The 21077-nt window shown below is 34.6% G+C and overlaps 2 protein-coding genes across 4 annotated transcripts in view; one reads left to right on the forward strand and one right to left on the reverse strand.

Moving 5' to 3' along the window:
* LOC148045581 (retinoblastoma-associated protein-like) overlaps positions 1-21077 on the forward strand; it is a 62956-nt gene that overhangs the window by 29595 nt on the left and 12284 nt on the right. The window contains exons 13-23 of one of the 3 annotated variants that reach the window (XM_087716647.1): positions 2783-2899; positions 5820-5876; positions 5975-6006; positions 6109-6185; positions 6381-6583; positions 16667-16785; positions 17626-17765; positions 18845-18990; positions 19880-19984; positions 20617-20730; positions 20821-20987. In XM_087716647.1, the coding sequence (XP_087572773.1) occupies positions 2783-2899; positions 5820-5876; positions 5975-6006; positions 6109-6185; positions 6381-6583; positions 16667-16785; positions 17626-17765; positions 18845-18990; positions 19880-19984; positions 20617-20730; positions 20821-20987 (1277 nt within the window). Of the gene's footprint in view, positions 1-2782; positions 2900-5819; positions 5877-5974; positions 6007-6108; positions 6186-6380; positions 6584-13860; positions 13989-16666; positions 16786-17625; positions 17766-18844; positions 18991-19879; positions 19985-20616; positions 20731-20820; positions 20988-21077 lie in introns of those variants that run through there. The other 2 variants (XM_087716645.1, XM_087716646.1) reach the window with 2 other exon arrangements.
* Positions 12058-13414, reverse strand: LOC106543704 (lysophosphatidic acid receptor 6). Its single transcript, XM_087716648.1, has one exon. The coding sequence runs from the start codon at positions 13362-13364 to the stop codon at positions 12339-12341; it is 1026 nt and encodes a 341-aa protein (XP_087572774.1). The 5' UTR covers positions 13365-13414; the 3' UTR covers positions 12058-12338.

The raw sequence follows: 21077 nt of genomic DNA on the forward strand, positions 1-21077 counted from the left end.
CAAGCATTCTAATTATAAGTACATTCCAAATTATGGCTTAACATTACAGGAAAACCAGGCTATATCTTAAGTTGTTAGGATCGATCTATCTATCTATCTATCTATCTATCTATCTATCTATCTATCTATCTATCTATCTATCTATCTATCTATCTATCTATCTATCTGCAAGTGTGTGCATGAGCTCCATCCGCTCTCACATGTGGAGCTGCGTGTGCGCCTGCCACTCACCTACCCCATGCTGCCAAGCTGGAAAGGGTGGGTAGCGGTGTTTTAGAGTATATTATTTTGTCAGGATTTAATTCTTTATTCTCTGATAAGCCATAAATTTTGGTAAAAGGAAGATTTTTGCAGGATGGGCATTACTTCTGTCAGGAATAAAACACAATGTTATAACAAAAGTGCTAATTAAGAAGAAAATTGATATTATTTTTTGAATCATTGGGTGAAATTCAACGGTATCTATTCACTATGGTTAACATTGGCAGAAAGGATTTCCTCATATACAACTCTCACCAACAACTTCTCTAAAACATATGGATGTTCCAAAGGACCTTTTTAGAGCTCAGTGACACAGGAGGAAAGGACAAGTCAGTTTCTGTAAATTGATATTTATGTAATTATGATTACTCCTCTACAGCATGAATTTATTTATTTTACTTGTTGCTCTGAATAAATTTTCTAAGCAGAGAATAATTACTATCTCAAGCAACCTCAATCTCCCTGCTCTGTTATTAGCCATGGGGCAATGGCTGAGTTTTATACATCGTACTAACCCAGGATTTTGAAAGTAGTGTGGATATGACAACAGTTTGGTCCTAGTCTGGGCAACATCTCATACATGGGAATGTGCTGACACAGAAAATGCCTTTTGCAATGACCACAGAAAATGGTCATTGCCTGTCCTTCAAATTGGAGCACATTCAAAGACCTTTCTTGAACTTAAAAGTAAATATAAGCAGACTTTTTGGCTTATGGGCTAAACTTTGTTTTTTCCCCTCTTTTTCAATCATTGCACAAAATCCTAAAATCTCAACCTTTCCAGCTTTGCAGACCAGCATGGGGAGGGGAAGAGGGGATGGTTCCTCACAAGGGGCAGGTGAGCCTGCACACCTTTATTAACAAAATTAATAAATATTTTGCCAACCAGTGGAAAAGCAGGTATTAATATGAGATGCATTGTTTTATATAGCAAGCATCCTTGTCATATTGTATCCTAAATAGGTCTATAATATTCATCCCTGTAACAAAAACAACTCTGAAAGTTTCTTGTAACATGTTCATAATAGCAGATCCTAAATAGTAAGATTACTTCCATATTTTGAACTATGTTCAAAGGCAGGTTAATATAATATATAAATAAGAGGTTATAAGAGTGGGAATCATTGCTATCTACTGACTATAATGTTCATAGTAATCATACTACTTTGGTAAAAAGTACTCACGTTGCAAAGTTGGTTCTTGTATTGCAATAATACATCTGTGAGTTTAAATTTTAAATTAATTCAAAGGCTCTTTCTTATGTTAGTCTCCTGAACTGATTTCTTAAACATAATAATTTAATTATTTATTTAATAAATGGGGAACTCATCAAATTTGCAGATGACACCAAGCTGGCAGGAATAGCCAACACTCCAGAAGATAGGCTCAAGATACAGAAGGATCTTGACAAACTTGAACATTGGGCACTATCTAATAAAATGAAATTCAATGGTAAAAAGACTAAGGTTCTACATTTAGGCAAGAAAAACGAAATGCACAGGTACAGTATAGGTAGTACCTTGCTCAATAGTAGTAACTGTGAGAGGGATCTTGGAGTCCTAGTGGACAACCATTTAAATATGACCCAGCAGTGTGCAGCAGCTGCCAAAAAAGCCAACACAGTTCTAGGCTACATAATCAGAGGGATAGAATCAAGATCACGTGAAGTGTTAATACCACTTTATAATGCCTTGGTAAGGCCACACTTGGAATACTGCATTCAGTTTTGGTTGCCATTATGTAGAAAAGATGTGGAGACTCTAGAAAGAGTGCAGGGAAGAGCAACAAAGATGATTAGGGGACTAGAGACTAAAACATATGAAGAACGGTTGCAGGAACTGGGTATGTATACTTTAATGAAAAGAAGGACTTGGGGAGACATGATAGCAGTGTTCCAATATCTCAGGGGTTGCCACAAAGAAGAGGGAGTCCAACTATTTTCCAAGGCACCTGAGGATAGAACAAGAAGCAATGGGTGGAAACTAATCAAGGAGAGAAGCAACTTAGAACTGAGGAGAAATTTCCTGACAGTTAGAACAATTAATCGGTGGAACAGCTTGCCTCCAGAAGTTGTGAATGCCCCAACACTGGAAGTCTTTAAGAAGATGTTGGATAGCCATTTGTCTGGAACAGTATAGGGTTTCTTGCCCAGGCAGGGGGTTGGACTAGAAGACCTCTAAGGTCCCTTCCAACTCTGCTATTGTATTGTAATTACATGTTTGTTCTGATTAAAACAATCCTATCCTGTTGCTAAAAAAATGAAGCAGTGATTAAATAATGTACTATTTCTAAAGCTCGTCCTATAGTTGAAGATATTTTGTTTTTCTATATTATTCTATAATATTGTGTATCTAAAGATGTTGATGATGTTACCTATTCAGTTGTGTCTGACTCTTCACGATTCTATGGGCCAGGTCTCACCATGTTTTCCAATCTTGCACTACTATTTTGAGTTGTACTGTGCTCTGGCTGGCGTCAGCTTTGATGGTGGTATCTAAAGATTTCCTTCCAAATATTACAGAACTGCACAGTTAATCCTCATGAATCAATAGTGAAAAGAATAGAAAATATGGGTATTATCTTCAAGAACAAATTTGCTGAAGCAGTTGGACAAGGCTGTGCTGAAATTGGATCTCAGGTAGAGTTCAAAACAAAATCTATTTTTTTCTTAAGTATTAAATAAATTCTGAACTGGGGAATGCATTGAGTTGGGGAAATCATTGAGTTTAAACTATTCCTAATCATATAAGTGTTATCATAATTCTTATTAATTCATACCCTTTATATATTTGTGGAACAAAAATATGATGCTGCAAGTAAGATGCTGTAAAGCAAGCTGATTTTAACAGCTTAGTGTTTAATATCAGTTCTATTATCAAAACATTGTGTAATCTAGAACTCAAAGAAAACATATTTGTTAATACAATATAAAAATGAAATAAAAACCAATGTTGCCTATAAATGTATTGGAATGAATGGCATTTGAGGTGCTACAATAATTAGAATTGGAGCACTGCTGAAGAGGGCCTGCTGAATGCCTTACTTGCCCTCAGCCTGATATTTATTTATTTTTATTTATTACATTTATATGCCATCCATCTCACCAATAAAGTGACTGGGTGGCTATCAGTTATTATTGGTTGATCATCTTCACTAAATTCTCTTCTAAAGCAATTAAAAAATGCAAAATGTCTAGAAGAGGTGTTTCAGAACAAGGAGATTGAAACAAACTTGAAAGAGACAAAAAAACCCAACTATTGCCATTATTCAAGTGGAAAAGAAAATGAGTCCGAGATGAGGCCTACAGCTTTGGCTGTTTTAGCACTATTAAGAGTAATGTAACATCAAGCATTTAATTAAAGATTTTAAACAAGAGAAATTGTTCTGTAAAATAATGTTTAGTATGTCTGAAATAATTAATAAACTGTCTAAAGACTTATCAAATCACAGAAATTGCTCAGATAGATAGTCAGGCCTATGATTTTAAGTACTAAAATATTTCTAGCATGAAAAAAACCTGAGAAACCCATGGATGTTGAATGTTTCTGACATAAACTGAAGATCATAACAGACAAAGTAGTATTTGCGAGATAACAATATGAATTGACACCCAGTTTTATATATCTACCAAGGCCCCTTGACCGATGCTATGGATGTCCCATTCCAGTGTCTGGAGGCAGATGGGGATTAGATGGGCTCCAACTCACTTCTAGCAAGATTAGGTAGCTGTGGGATTTGTGTCCTCTGTAGACAAGATTATTCCATTTTTAATTCTGGATGGGTAGCTCCAGATAGACCCAGTGCATAATATGCGTAAGGTCATCCTAGACTCACACCTCCTGCTGGTGGTGACCATGCCTAGAAGAGCTTTTGTATATCTTTGGGTGGTGTACTAGCAGTGCCCTGAGTCCCCTCGGGGAAAAGGATGGCATAGAAATATAATAAATTCAATAAAATTCAATTCAATTCCTGAACTGGGAGGCCCTGCTTACTGTTCCCCATGCCCTTGTAACCTCTTATTTAGATAACTGCAATGTGCTGTATGTGGAGCTGCCCCTAACGAGCAATCAGAAACTACAATTGGTGCAGAATGCAGCTGAGCAAGTAGTAAATTGTGCTAGATATACAGCACATGAAACATTACTATGTGGGCTGCATTGGTATGTTTTCAGGTGGAATTTAAGGTGCTGGTTGTCAAATTTTATTTATTTAAGAGTCTCTAACTAATTCTCAAATTAATTAACATAGACTTTGCAAAATATCACTAAGATTAATGTTTTAAATACATAATTTCTTCAATGGCTTTGGGTACATTCCCATGAAGGGATATCATGCAACTATGAGGCATGTATTTTTTATTATTTGGCGCAGTATAAAAAAGAAAGGGATAAGAGTAAATTTAGCACTTTACTTAAACAAAAGGTTAAAATTCCATGTGATGTATTTCCAAAAGTATGTTATACACCGAAATATTTTTTGGCTCATAAGATAAAATATGTTATAAATGTCATGATATTGTGTATGCTTTTTTTGTATAGGCATTGAATTCTGTTTTTTAAATTTTTGTAGTAGATTCTTAAGTAGTACTGTATAATTAAATGGCCCACAAAAATTGGCAAAAGATTAAATAATTTGTATTCATAACTATGAACTACGGTGGTGCAGTGGTTAGAGTGCAGTACTGCAGGCTACTTCTGCTGCCTGCAGGCTGCCTGCAATTTGGCAGTTCAAATCTCACCAGGCTCAAGGTTGACTCAGCCTTCCATCTTTCCAAGGTGAGTAAAATGAGGACCTATATCAGTGATGGCGAACCTTTTTTGCGTCAGGTGCCAAAAGCACATGTGCGCGTGCTATTGCTCATGCTCGCATGTCCCCATAATTTAATGCCCACCGCACCGTGCCCCCTGTGCATGTGCACGTGACATTCCCCGCTGCCCCTTGCATGTGTGCACAGCTTTCTAGAAGCCTGGGGAGGGTGAAAACAACCTGTTTTCCGACTCCCGGTGGGCCGGGTACATTTTGCCCTCCCCAAGCTCCAGAGGCTTTCTAGGAGCCTGGGAGAGCAAAAAATGGTCCAACATACAAACTAGAAGTTTGGGAACGGACTTCTAGGTTGCCCGTTGGGCCATTTTTCTGCGTCCGGAGGCTTCCCTGAAGTCTCTGTAGGGCAAAAAACAGCCCAATGCGCAAACTGGAAGTCTATTCCCAAACTTCAGGGTTGCATGTTGGGCCGTTTTTTCCCTCCGGAGGCTACAGGGAAGCCTCTGGAGGGTGAAAAACAGCCAAAAATCAAAGCCAAAAATCAAAGCCAAAAATCAGCTGGACAGCATGTGCATGCGTGCTGGAGCTGATAGAGCAACGCCTCGCATGCCCTCAGAAATGGCTCCACGTGCCACCTGTGCCATAGGTTCGCCATCACGGACCTAGATTGTTGGGGGCAATATGCTTACAAACTGCTTAGAGAGAGCTGTAATAAAGCACTGTAAAGCGGTATATAAGTCTGAGTGCTATTGCTATTATGTTTCACTTGTAAAATAATACTTTATTTGCTATTTCAGAGGTACAAAATTGGAGTAAGGTTATACTATCGTGTGATGGAATCCTTATTAAAGTCGGTATGTTTTCAGTATATTTTTTTATAATACTCTATGTGTTAGCTTTATAAAATGCTATGCTAATTTTTTAGTTATATATATATCTCTATCTGTTACAGGAAGAAAAACGTCTGTCAGTTCATAATTTCAGGTATGTTTGCTAAAATATTATTTAGCTACCTCTACTTTGTAAAACTGTTTTAGAATGTTTATATGATAAAAAGTTAATGAGGTATGTTATTTTCTTTTACAGCAAACTTTTGAATAATGACGTCTTCCATATCTCTCTGTTGGCTTGTGCTCTTGAGCTAGTCATGGCTACATATGGCAGTAAGTTCAAATTAACTAGAAGCATTATCAATCAGTCATTTCTGGGACAAACTTCTTTTCCCAAAGCATTTTCGGTGATAGGGGATCTACCATCTTTAAAATGTTATTTTAAATATAAAGTCTTGTAATAATTCAGCGTAACTAATTTTGTACATGACTTTGTTGCTCTACATTAATCAGTTGTGTTCTCCTAAGCTTCAAGAAATGCTTCACAGAGCATGAACATAGAAACAGACTTGTCTTTTCCATGGATCATCAACATCCTGGATTTGAAAGCCTTTGAATTATACATGATTGTTGAAAGCTTCATTAAAGCAGAACCAAGCTTGACCAGAGAGATGATAAAACACCTAGAATGCTGTGAACACAAAATTATGGAATCGCTTGCATGGCAATCAGTAAGTTGTTTCCTAAACATATAATAACAATGTATGTCTATGTTCCATAAAATTATTTTGATTGTATAGTTTATTGGGTAAACTCTGAATTTACATTAGGACAATTTTATAAACATATAATCCAAGTGAAGTAGGAGTTAAAGTGATATCTATTTCCTCAGTAGAACACACATACTTTTTTAAATTGTGAAGACTAGTTTGAAGACCTACATTCCAAGGCATTTTCTATTTCTTTATAATAGTTTTGCTTCTCTACAGTGTTTGGAAACAGATTAGTTCTTGGGTTAAGAGTGAATTGGGAATGAATTACTAAAAAAAGATAGCAACTTAAGCAGGACAAAAGTATTTGTCTCAGGGGTTTCTTGTCAGTTCAGTATTGGTCTTCTTTGGGACATCTTACCTATGGCAACATACTTCCTCCACTCTCTATCAGACAGTTACACATAATTTGAATTAAAAAAGAATGTAAAGGGGGGGAAAATACCTTCATTAGATTTCAAAGACCATGACTAAAGAAATCAAATGTAAGCTTTGTTCTTTAATTTTAATATATTGTTTTGAAAATTGTAGAAATCGGTATTCGGTCATTTAAATAATATTGAAAAATGAAAATTGTGGTCAACTCCAGCTACCTTTATACATAGAATATCTCTGCTTATCTAATAATAAAAGGGCAACGAACATTGGTTTTTCTATTTTTTCAGTAGTACAGGTAGTCCTCAACTTGCAACCATGATTGAACCCAAAATGTTTGTTAAGTGAAACATTTGTTAAGTGAATTTTGCCCCATTTTATGACCTTTCCTGCCACAGTTATTAAGTGAATCGTTGCAGTTGTTTAGTTAGTAACTCGGTTGTTAAGTGAATCTGGCTTCCGCATTGACTTTGCTTGTCAGAAGGTTGGAAAAGGTGATCACATGACCCTGCCACACTGCAATAGTTATAAGTATGAACCAGTTGCCAGGCATCTGAATTTTGATCACATGATCAGAGGGATGCTCAAGGATTATAACTGTGATAAATGATCATGTCACTTTTTTCAGCACCATTGTAACCGAACTGTCATTAAATGAACTGTTGTAAGGTGAGGACTACCTGTAAACTAAAGGAAGAAATAAATCAATAAATCTTCATTTTTGTCATAGACCATCATCATTAAATGAAGGACAAAACATGAGTTTTTCACTTTCTAGTTAAGCACTAAAGCAGTCAAAAGTTAACTGTTTTATCTGGAAGGGGACCAAAATGATTAAGAAGGTAAATTCAGCATTTTGCATTAGCTTTGGAAGTCTTGGATCCTAAGAAGTAAATAAGATTAAATCAACAAACAAACAAATATTAAATAAAACCTTACTCTTTCCATAGTGGTCTACTGCAGGGGTCCCCAACCCCTGGGCCGCATCCTGTTCAGAGCCAGGCTGTGAAAGTGGTGTGTGACCATGGTGGATGAGCATGCACATGCAGCTCCATTTGTGTGAGCTGTGGGCATACATGCCTGCTGCTTGCACAAATGGAGCTGCCTGTGTTCGCCCGCCACTTGCACAGAACCATCCTCTTTCCTCCACCTACACTGGTACACAAAACCAGAAATGTTGGAGACTGTTGGTCTACTGTTTCAAAGACTTATTTTATGCTAAAAACAGTATTATAATTTTTCAGTTTACAAGTTTTATACTGTGTTGAATTACTTCTGAAAGTGTTTGATCCAAATGCATTCAGATAGTCCTGATGATCAAACATTATTTTAACTCTAATCAAAGCTGCCATAACAAAAAATGGACTCTAAGATCTTATAAGCAAGGAGTTGCTAAGAGGAATCCATACAAAGTTGATCAAGGAGATGATTAGCGGACTGGCACCACAAATGGCAGAAGCTATGAGACTGTTTTGCTATTGGAAAGATACAAGTTGATAGATGGAAGAATATAATTTAAAACTAGTTAAACTTAGTGAAATTTATTGACAATAGATATAGTTTAAATAAATAATTGATAATGTTACTAATGTATACAATGTGTAGTGTTATGGTATAATTGGATATGAATATTGAATGGTACCCATGTAAGGAAGATTAGAAATCCCTTTGGATTATATATAAAGGTTAATAAAAAAATAAAAAAAATATTCTTATCGCTCCTCAAATAAAGGAGGGATAAGAATAACAACGTATATATATATGGGTATAACATAAGGAAACTGGATGTAAATTTTAAACAGTGATTTGGAAAGGAGGATTAGAAAATTTTGTTATTAAATATTATGGATGTTTAGCTAGAATAGGATATAAGGATTTAGTGTTAGTGGATTTTAGAAATAGTAATTGAAAGGCCAAGTATGTGGTTATGTATTATATTTTGGTATATTTTATGATGAAGGACGCTTAAACAATTATAGTCAAATGAAAATGGAGATATGATGGTGACATGTATAAATATTTGAGTTAAAATGCTTGAGTTAATATGAATTATGTTTGTTGACTGTGGAAGAGATGCACGAAATTCTTTTTATAACCAACTGATACACTTTCAACAGCATGTAAAGAAGGATGTTATGTTTGTTTTAAATTAAAAATAAAAAAAAATATTTTTAAAAAACCTCTGAATACAGATAATAGGATGCGAAGTTACTAGAAAACTGACTTAAAAAAATAGAACGTAGGAAATTAGTTTCTGATAAATCTGTGTGCTTGTGTGTGTATATGCATGAAATAATTTTCTATATTAAATGGACATGGACATACAGAAAGTTAGATAGAAATTATCTTTAGGTATGTTAAATATTTCAATGTCTGCTATTGCATACAGAGGAAAAAAATAGTTTTTTAGAATAACAGATTAAAAACCCCATGAATGAATGAATTTAAATTGCATATTTTGGAACATTATTTACAAGATACTCTTCAGAATTTGCAATAATACTTATTAGCAGAGACAAATTAATACTTGCTTTAAGTCAGTGTTTCTCAAAGTTGGCAATTTTAAAATATGTGGACTTCCAATTCCCAGAATTTCCCAACCAGCATGATGAACTGGAGAAGTTCCGAGTTTCTGGTGAATTGAATCATAGGGAAAAAAATGACATGCGCAGGAAAGAAATCATATTCAGAATCCTAAAGTCTCCAAAGAAATAATTAGTAAAATACAAAGAACAAGGAATGATTAAAGTTGCTTACAGAAGCTACCTTAATGTTTATATAAACAAACACACATTGTGACTTCTACAACATAGTTGTAGCATTGTCCAACCCAAAGTTTTCCTTTGGTAGTTTGTTATAATTACTCTAACCCGTTCCATAACCACGCAATTACAAATATTTCAGAGAAAAGTCTGGCTCATTGCCACATGTTATATTTATTTTCTAAGAAATATGTTGGTTCCTGTGAGCCCCAGAGGGTTATGTGGAATTAAAATGGCAGATTGCTGGAGGCCAGCTCTTAAGGTTGAATGCTCTGGTTGCTCCTAAATGAGAAGTGACTTTGCATGCACATACATGCAGAGACAACTGGGTGTAGCTTCCAGAAGAATTGTGTGGACCTTGTAAATAAAATTGTTGCTTTATTTAATTAAAGAGTCATGTGTTTCTACATGTTGGAAACATCTCTTTTGAATGCTTTACTCAGCCTTAGTCATAGCTTTATAGTGAAGATGATTTCTTGCACATTTTGCTTTTGAATAAAGATTATTAATATATTTGTAATTTACTATGTTTTGATATTGATTGTAACCAGAAGTGCCTTTCTCCAGTTGAGAATTATTGGCCAATTTTACTTGCCAGTATTACTGATGCAGTTTTTTTTCATACCATTACTATACAAATATTAATTTGATTATGATTTGATTATTGTAAAATTTTCTTTAAGACACTGAGCCTTTAAAATCGCTTAGAATATAAAACCAACTGATTATTGGTCTTTACAGTAATTTAAGGTGAAGTAGTTTATTTTTCTGGTAAAAGTTGCCGAGCAATTAATGGCTGCTCGATAGTAGTTTCCAAATGAAATTGTGCAATTTACAGGATGTGTTACCTCCAGCACAATATATAAAAATCTATCTGAGCTCTCAGCTATCTTTTAATAACTAATCAAACTAAACAGTAAAATTAAAGGGAATAAATGTGTAAAGTATAGACCAGAAGAAAAAAATATTGGAATCTCATGATAGTTTACTCACTTATTTCATTTTTTAAAACTATGGATTGCTCAATAAGCCACAATTAGCCAGGTACTCAAAAAACCCTAAGTTGTGAAGTTTATAAATCAAAATAAATTGTATAGCTATATCACTACAGGTAGTCCTCAACTTATAACCATTCATTTAGTGACAATTTGAAGTTGCAACAGCACTGGAAAAAGTTACTTATGACTGTTTTTTTACACTTAAGACCTTTGCGGCATTCTCATTCATCACATAATCAAAATTCAGACACGTGGCAACTGGAATGTATTTGATGGTTGCAGTGTTTTGCAACACTCTGGCAAGCAAAGTTGATAGGGAAGCCAGATTCATTTTTCAACTGTGTTACTGACTTAACAATTGCAGTGATTCACTTAATAACTGTGGCAAGAAAGGTCATAAAATGGGGCAAAACTCACTTAACAAAACTCATTTAACTTAGCAATAAAATTTTTGGAGTCAATTGTGGTCATAAATTGAGAACTACCTGTATAGCTAGGTTCATATTTTAAGCTAAAAGTAAATGAACAGTATCTTATATTGTGAACTTAGTGCATTAATTGTTCTCTATTATTACTAGCTAAAACAATTAAAAAATATAATAACTTATCTACTTAGAAAGATGCTTATGTGAAAGATGCTTATGTGTCTTTCTTATGCGGTAGTCCCCAACCTTTGTGGTTTGGCGGCCTGGTTGGGGGGGGGGAGAGGGGAACTGGATAGCATGAGTGGCAGGGTAGCATATGCATGCGCAGCTCCGGTTGTGTGAGTGGCAGGGCAGCAGGCATTTCTGGCCAGCCCATTGCTCACACAAATTGATTTGCGTGCTTGCATGCTCTGGCCAGCCACTCACACGGCCAAATTATGAATAAGCCACGGCACAGTAGTGAGCCATGGCCCAGAGGTTGAGGATCCCACTCCTAAGGTACAATATAATTCCAGTTTTTTGCTGCAATTAACTAACATCCCAAAAATGTATCTGAAAATCTCATAATATTCTGTCCAAAGGCTATGCAAATATTTTCTCATTCACAGTAGGAATTTTTTCAACTGTCACCAAAACTTTTCAGACAATAATATATCACTTAGAACTTGTTAATTCCATGTGATAGTTGAAGGTTATGTTTAATACTTCATAATTCAAATAAACAAGATTTTACCAAGGTTCATAAACAATCACCATAAACTATTTCTCTTCACTTTTACATGATAGAATTTATTATACAGTTCCACAGTCTTTTCAGTAGTAAATTACCTTTGAATAAAATGTTAAATTGTCAATGATGTTAATATTGAAACTGGTAACATAAGAAAGAAAACAATTTATTGGATAATAAGGAAAGCTATTAGCACTTTATTATAACACCTCCTTTTCCTAAGATATTGAATAATAAAAATATTTTCTTTTAAATCCACATAGACGAAATATTTTTCTAATTTGATAATATAAATTTCATGAAACAACAGCTTACAGATTAAAAATAGTGTTTAAAATTCACAACTTTTAAATTCAATTTAACTATATTTGAAGAAAAAATAAGAACATTCTTGAACATTCTATTTTCTAACTCTGTCAACACCATTTATATAGTAGATTCAATGTCCAGTACTCTTGCTTTTAATGCTTGGGATCGAACTTGAGTATCAGAAACTTGAGTTTCAGAAAATCTCTGTCTTCTAGTTGATGAAGTTTTTATTTTTATTGAATTTTGAATACTGGCTGAAATAAAATAATATACTATAGGGTCAAAACAACAGTTTGAAATAGCAATACACAGAGTGATTGGATACATAACTCTAACAGCAGTAACAATTGAACAATTAACCCATGCTTGAGTTCTCATCAGGGCATAAAATATTAGGGTGATGTTATAAGGAACAAAACAGAAACAGAAGATCAGTAAGTGAACAAGTATCATTCGTAGAACTTTTTTTCTACTTAATTTATTCCTGGTCAGTGTAATTGGCTTATTTAATGTCCTTATAACTATTGCAGAGCATGTCACATTCAGTATGAGAGGAATAAAAAAGCCTACTGTTTCAATGAAAATAATAATTCTTGAAAGGTAGGTTTTCCAAGTTTTTTCAGAGAAGTGTTCAAAACATGTATTGTGTTTCCATCCTTCAGTACTAACACGAGCATTGGTGGATTGAAAGAAACTTGCTGGTATGCTTCCTGTTGTCACAATTATCCAAATTATAATGCAGATGATCTTTGCATTTCTTTTTGTTCTGATTGTCTTTGACCAAAATGGATATACAATTGCTAAAAAACGGTCAATACTGATACTGGTTAAAAACAAAATGCTCCCATACATGTTTGTATAAAACAGTGTGACAGAAATCTTGCATAGTACATCTCCAAATGGCCAGTCTTTCGATGCAAAAGAGTAAATTCTGAATGGTAATGTAAACACAAAAAGGAGATCTGATATTGCTAAATTAAGCATGTACGTTGTAGTTTCATTTCTGATTTTTAGTGTGCACGTAAAGATGTAAATAGCAACACAGTTTGATATTAAACCAAGGACAAATACCATACTAAACACATAGCCATATAAAGTATATTTAAAGGAGTCTTGAACAGTACAGTTGGAATTTGCCACCATAATGACAATTATTTATTTACAAAATTCCTCAGTAAGTCTGTACCTTTGTTACAGCTGTAGTAAATCCTCAGATGGTTTGTAAATCTAGTCTTTCCCTTCACTTGGGTCCACATTATTTGAAATTTTCATGTTCAATAAGCCAGTTCTATTGATCAATATGTCATTCCTTTCTTCCAAAAATGTTAGTTGTTCCTGTTCACAAATCTAGACAGTAGTAAATTTCAGAAATAAGGAACATTATCCTTCAAATTAATTAAAATCCAAAATGTAATTTCTTCAAATGTTGAGATTGCTCCTTCTCATTCACTGGAAAAAATATTGGAAATAAAAAAATATTACAAATAAATCCTTTGTAAACTTAAATCAAGTAACTTTGAAACTCCTAGGAAAATAGACGTCCAGGTTTCATCACTGTGTTGCAGTTTTCAATCTTCTTGTCGTTGAACTGTACGATGGAATAAAATTCCGAAGCATGTCCTTTCTTGCTGAATTTCAGCTCCTTCCTCAGATGCTACTCTGCTATTATGCGTTTCCGTCTTCAGAGAAGATTAAACAAAAAGTCCTACCCATGCTTACTCAACTTACATGATAACATCACAGGAAGAAGGGGCTGAGCTACAAAAGGTTTCAGTTTTCAATTCTGCTTTAAGGTGTTTAGTTGAAAAGATTTTAGTCACAAATATTTGTATTGGAAAGTGTGCATATAACTCAGTATGATAATCACTTTTTTTAAACTCTCTTGAAATCTTTGCTAGACTGAATTTATTTTAGAGACTTAAACTTTATTAGTCTTAAACATAAGTGTTTCCTTGGCCGTGCCTCCTTCACCTCCAGCCACCTGCCTCAGCCCATTTACAGCCAGCTTTCCTCCTCTGCTGGCCCTCCCCCAGCGATTCTTCCTGGCCAATGGGCCTCTGGCTTTCTACTTTCACCCCGTTCCCATTTTCACCCCCACCATTGTCTCCGCACCTGGACTTTGGTCTGACACCTAACTGGCAGTTTGGCTGCTGCCTCTCCCCTGCCTCTGCTTGCATGATGCCGAATGGGGAGTTTGGCTGCCCCCCACCCCCACTGTGCACCACCTTTTGATACCCCACACTGCCAGGAGCTCCACGCAGACAGTGTTTGCCTGCTGCACCCCCAGGAGCAGTGCGCAGGCAAACTCTATAAATAAGAATATTTTTGCTGTGATAATGTTCTTATAGATTTTTCAAAACATTTTAATTTTTTTGCATTAAACGGCTGCATTTTCTGAGCTAGCATTTCCTTGTTGATTCAAATGAGCTTTAGAGTTGAGCTACTTTGAAACCAGTCTTTATTTTATGAAAGCCTTAATTAATGTTTCACCTTGATTTCCTATACACCTATATGTAACTAAACATAGGATGCTTAATGCTGTGGGACAGAATTTAATATATTGTAACTTTATGTACAAATGTGATTATCTAAATATTTTCCCTAGATAAAAGTGAAAGAAGGTACAAAGTTCGCGATGTAGGGTGTGGCTCTGCTCAGTAATGTTCCTTTAAAATTCAGCTCTATAATGCTCTATAGTCTGGGCAGATGAAGTGAATTCATATGAATTTTAATGCATCTTATTTCTTGTGGGACCATTCAGAAAATATGACAACAGTTTATTGATCATATATTGGATGGAAAAGACTCTTGTTAGATTTTAAGTGTTTTATAAATTTGTCTTTGATCATAAGTACTATAGATATGTATGTATGTACTACTTTAAAATCCATTTATGAAACGTACAGCCAAGCACCACTTAGTGGTGGCATTGTGCTATATCTCACTTAGAAGAATTGATATGGCATTTTCTGTAAACATGCTATTTTTAAAAAACTTCTGAGGAAATGTGTAAATGAATTCCTAAAAAAAATAATGCACACTTATCTTTAGGTAATTAGTAGATGGGGGTTTTCCACCAGAAAAGTAACATCTTTGTATAGATACTGTTTTACTTGGGTGCCGCTTTTTATTATTTCTTTATTATATTCATAAAATTCTAGACAAAAGACAAAGCAGTTTGCCTACTTTGAGAACTAGTACTACAGCATTTCTGAAGAGGTTCTGTATGTGTCATGCTCTGTCACTATTTTGGTAGTTTTGATTATTTAACTAGTTGTCGCTTATCACAAAAGTTGACCTATAGAGAATAAAGAAACTTGAACTATTACTTAATATAAATGAATTTCTGTGTACAGAGTTGGAAAGAATAGTGTAAATTGGTTGCACTTTTTAAGTACTTTAATATACTCATTTCACTCTACATAATTTCTCATATTTGATTCTTAACAATAGAATACATTATTTGCAAAATTATCAACAGAATAAATAGTTTAATTTTGGGAGCCTCCATAGTACAATGACTTAAGCTAGAAGTAATAAAAGCTATTTTGATTGTTTTTAAATCAGATGTTGATAATTGAGGTGTACAAGTGCAGCATTCTATGAGCCTCGAGGTTATTTCATTCAATTTCAGCTATGATTTTGGTTCCTTCCCAACTTTTAGAGAATATTTCATCACCCCCGAGCATGCTTCGTTCTTACCAATATTTTGAAAAAGTTTATATCACAGATTGCCTTTTTGATAACATTGTGCAATATTGTTATTCTGATGTATAATATTTGGGAATTGTTTTACTATTCATTTCTTGGCCATTTTCCTTTATATGGCCTTATCTTCGTTCCAGGGTTAAATAAGAAGTATTCCTTTGAGTCATACCTACATAGTACTTGAATAAGAGACATGTAGGAAGTTTCAGGACTTGGATGCTATTATGGTACTCTGCAGCACTGCCCTTTTTTCATTGGCAACCAGAATTGGCAGTGCAAGATTTAGAAGGCCTGTCCATCTAATATTATAAGCTTATAGAATTGAACCTTATTGGGACTCAGTATAGCACATTTTGACATGGTATTATTAATGTGGAAATCAAGCTTATTTGTGACACAAATTAAAATAAATCAGGATAGTCTTACAAAGTCTTACAAATTTGTGTATGCTTATATCTCATTGATTTCTTTATATATTTCATAATTTGTGATTTACTAATATAATTATTTAAATAACTTAACATGCAGCTTTCTGTATGCATATATACTTCATATATAAGTATTATAGTTGCTAAATTCCTTGCGGTTAAAAGCTGTATTGACAAATGTTTGAAACATATATGAAAGTTAGCTTCCATTCTGAGTACTGATAAATAGCATTTCTAAGATAGACTATTGTGTTATGAGTAAGAAGAATTTAAATAAGAAACGTAATTATTGTTTGGTGTCTTTTATAGAATTCACCATTATTTGAACTGATAAAGCAGTCCAAAGACCGAGAGGGGCAGGCTGATGAGCCCGAACCTGCCAACTATTTTACTCAGCCTCATCAACATAACCACAGTGCTGCAGATTTGTAAGTAAGATGGTCCTCAAAGGAAATATTTTCCACTTTCATACAGAGATACCCTCTATGGGAATCCAGATTAAAATATTGCTGATAGATGGTTGTGTAGCATCTGCTTGAACATAATGCAGCAGGAAACGGAAGCTTGCCACCTATTTGGGTAACTGTTACCATTGTCAAGTGGTACTTTCTCTTAAGAATTTCTCTAATATTCACTCAGAATTTGCTTTCCTGTAATCATAAGCTTCAGTACTTGCTGATTTTGTCAAAATCATGAAAGTAGTGTTCTGCTGTTGTGTTGCAAGCTTTGCTTTTTGGGGGGCAGGCAGATATCGTTATAATGCAGAAAAGAGTGTGCAGGTTTTTTCTTAATGCAAGGTTGTTTTTGTTGATCTGCTTCCCCCTATAGATGCAGATAGTCTGCAGTTTAAATCCATGATTCCATATCTTGCACTTTGCAGCATCCTTTACCATCCTTTTATCTGTTTGAACAGTGCTACTTTCTGATATTTTTATTCTGTATATTACTATCTTTGAGACATTATGGCATCTAAGGAGGTTTACAGCAAATGCAAGTTTAACTTGAATTAAAATGTAAGTAGGGTAAGACAGTAAACAAAGAAGTGCAGCAGGAAAGAGATACTATATGATGTTTTGTCTGCAATTTTTCTAGTTGTATGAGCTGTGTCTTATTAGTAACAGTCATTGAGAGATGGATTGGAAAGAAATTAATGGAGGAGGCGGTAGCTCACCTTATACCCAGTCATTTTGAAAATTAGGCTTGTGATCTAGAATATTATTACCCATATTACCCTTTTTATTCTGTATCTCTGTATCCTTTTTTTAAAGGTATCTCTCTCCCATGAAGTCCCCTAAGAAAAAAGTTTCTTCCACTTTTGTATATTCTTCTCCGGAGTCGCAGGCTGTGGGGCTAAATCAATCTCAGAAACCTCATAAATCTATTTCTTTGTCATATTTCTATAAAAAAGGTAGGTGGATTTTAAAAACTATTTTTCAACATTATCTCTTGTTGAATCTAGATTGGGATGTCCAAGCCTGGCAACTTTAAGACTAGTGGACCTTAACTCTCAGACTTCTAGGAGTTGAGATCCAAAGTTGCCAGGTTGGACATCCCTGATCTAGAGTAAATCATGAAGGTAGCAGGTGAGCCAACTGCACAAGGAAGTCTCCCGTGCCAGTCTTTTTTGCCTGACAAAAGCTACTTCTGGCTGGAGGGAAGGACTGGAGACGGAACAGATATTTAAGGCATGTTTTGGTTCTAAGTTAATGCATTGCCTCCCTTTACCACTAACTTTTTTGCAATTTAAAAATAGTCCTGAAGTATATCATTATGTAAGTTATCAATATTTCTTAAACATTTTAATGCATTTCTTGATATCTTCTGTAATTACCTGCCCATGACATATGAGTCACAAAATTTTCTTACCGTGTTTTCCTGAAAACAAGACAGAGTCTTATTTTTTTTGACCCCTGAAATAAGCACTTGGCCTTATTTTCAGGGGGGTCTTGTTATTTTTGAGGTGCAGGAGGCGGAGAGCGTAGTCACCTCATGGCTGCTGCTGTATTACAATATTTTCGAAGAGGCCTTATTTTCAGGGGAGGGCTTATTTTAGCGCATGCACTCAAAGACCTGATTGGGCTTATTATCTGGGAAGGTCTTATTTTCAGGGAAACAGGTTACATATAGTTTTACCGAATTAAAACATTATTTCATTATTATATATGACTAATTCCTAATATGTTCCTGCAAATTCAAGCAATGATCTCAGATTACTAAAAACACTTCTGCTGAAATCACAGCAGAGTTATTAGAAAAGAAGAGCTTCTATACCATTCTCAAAAGTGATTGTTTCTCAATAAATATACTATCTTTGTACAAGCTAATATAATTTTTGGTGTGATTAAAATAATACATACACCTTGTTACATTCCTGGAGTAAACTCTTAAATTATTCTGTACATTATATTACATTATCTCCCTGTGTCTGTATAAATATAAATATTGATTTGACCTTGTTTATAATTTATAAACAATTCTCTCTTCCAGTGTATTGCTTGGCTTATAGACGATTAAATAACTTGTGTTTGCGTCTTCTGCCTGACCATCCTGAACTTGAACATTTGATATGGACCCTTTTTCATCACACACTGCAAAATGAATATGAACTGATGAAAGACAGACACTTAGACCAGGTAATATATTTGACTGGATGGGCTCTTTTACTATTTTACTTTTTTTCATTTAGATTTTTCCATGCTTAAACAATGGCAATTTTACATAACATTGTTACATTACATTGCCTTAGGCCTATCAGAAACTTGATGATAGGCAAGCAAAAAGAAATGATGTTGTTATCCCTTCAGTCATGTTCGTCTCTTGGCAGTTCTGTGAGCCAGATCTCTCCACATCTTTCAATCTTGGACTGCTTTGAGCTTTTCTGTGCTCTGGCTGCTGACAGCTTTGATGGTGTCCAGCAACCGTTTCCTTTTGATAGCCAGGTTTCCTTTTTTGCTAACTCTTCCAAACATAGTTGCTTTCTTCAGTGAATTTCCCCGCATGACATGGCCAAAGTATGTGAGAAACAAGCAGTAACACACAAATGGTGAGACAAGATTAGAGGGAGTATGAATCCATTATGTTCCTTCAGGATTATTTATCGTTGAAAGCTAGTATCCCTATTTAGAGTGGTAAATTTAGGAACTAAGGGATTCAATATCATTCCCAAGTTTGGCATATAATTGGTGCGCCATATCTATTTCTCTTGTTAAATATCTACACGAACCTTTCTCAGGTTGCTGCCCCAATTATTTTGGAGTACAATGTTTAAAAGATTTTGGTTTTTTTTTTTTGTTAAAATGGTATTCAATATTACATAGTTTTATTATTCTTATAATTTTATTACCTTGTTATGTTTGTTATTTCAACTGTTTAAATAAACTTTACATATTTTTAAAATTAAACTAAAATTAAATTAAAGTAGCTCCAATAGCTAAGGTCTCAAAGCTTTTTCCATTCCTGAAAAGCCGGGACTGAACTTTTTTTAATGACGAATTTTGATGGCTCCTCTCTGTATTTAAACAGATTATGATGTGCTCCATGTATGGCATATGTAAGGTGAAGAATATTGATCTCAGGTTTAAAACTATTGTGACAGCATACAAGGAACTCAACAATGCAAATCAAGAGGTATGGGACACTTTTTAGGATTATTTGTATTAAAACTCTTATTTTGTCTTGAGTACCTTTGCAACAATAGTAAACAACCAGAAGCTTTTAGACATCACTGATTTATGGATGTTATCTCTGACATCTTCTATCAGTTGTGGCAGGAAACAATTTTATTAACTTGCCTTTCTGCTAGCAGTTAGAAATATTCGCCAGATTATTCATTTTGCAAGAATGCCACATGTTCTCAAAATTCCAAATGAATATGTGGTCAAAAACTAAGTATAATGTCAACATTAATCAGTATATCACTATATCCAAGCATGAGATGCCAGTTAAAAATACGTCCCTCACATTTTATTCAGCATACCACCTGTCTAAAGCATTTGAAAAGGATGATTAAAAAAAGTGAAATTCACTGAACAGTAATTTATTCATTATATTTTTAATTCATTCAGGACCAAACATTTTCTGAATAAATCATCAGGTTAAGGAAGCTAACATTGTTGGGGGAGGGAGTGTGAGCATGAGAATTTTTCAAAGAAGGAAAATCCTGTACAAATTAAGTATAACAGAGATATCACAAACATACAACTACTGGAAGAAGTTGTTATAGAGGGCTGATGCTTAAATTTCTAATCAATTTCACCTAGACATTCAAGTGTGTGTTGATCAGGGAAGGACAATACGATTCCATTATAGTCTTCTACAACATGGTATTTATGCAAAGACTGAAAACTAATATTTTGCAATATGCTTCCAATAGGGTAAGTAATTATGCATCTATCCTCTAATGAATATTTCTCAATAAAAATTGACAAATCCCCATAGCGCTAATTTAAAATTTCATCTTCCAGCCTCCAACATTAACACCCATTCCTCACATTCTACAGAGCCCTTATAAGTTTTCTAATTCTCCTTTACGTGTTTCTGCTGGAAATAACATCTATGTCTCACCTTTGAAGAATCCCAGCAAATTTTCTGAAGGGCTATTGTCACCCACAAAAATGACACCCAGAACAAGGTTAGTAAATTATTCCTTTAAGCAACTAAATCAAACACCAACCTAAGCTAGATAGATATTTTTCAGTTTTAATAGAAGTGATCACATTCT

This window comes from Thamnophis sirtalis, unplaced genomic scaffold, assembly GCF_051295495.1.
Source record: "Thamnophis sirtalis isolate CommonGarterSnake01/CBP01778 unplaced genomic scaffold, rThaSir2_p1.2 scaffold_5, whole genome shotgun sequence".
In the NCBI taxonomy this organism is placed as follows: Eukaryota; Metazoa; Chordata; class Lepidosauria; order Squamata; family Natricidae; genus Thamnophis; species Thamnophis sirtalis.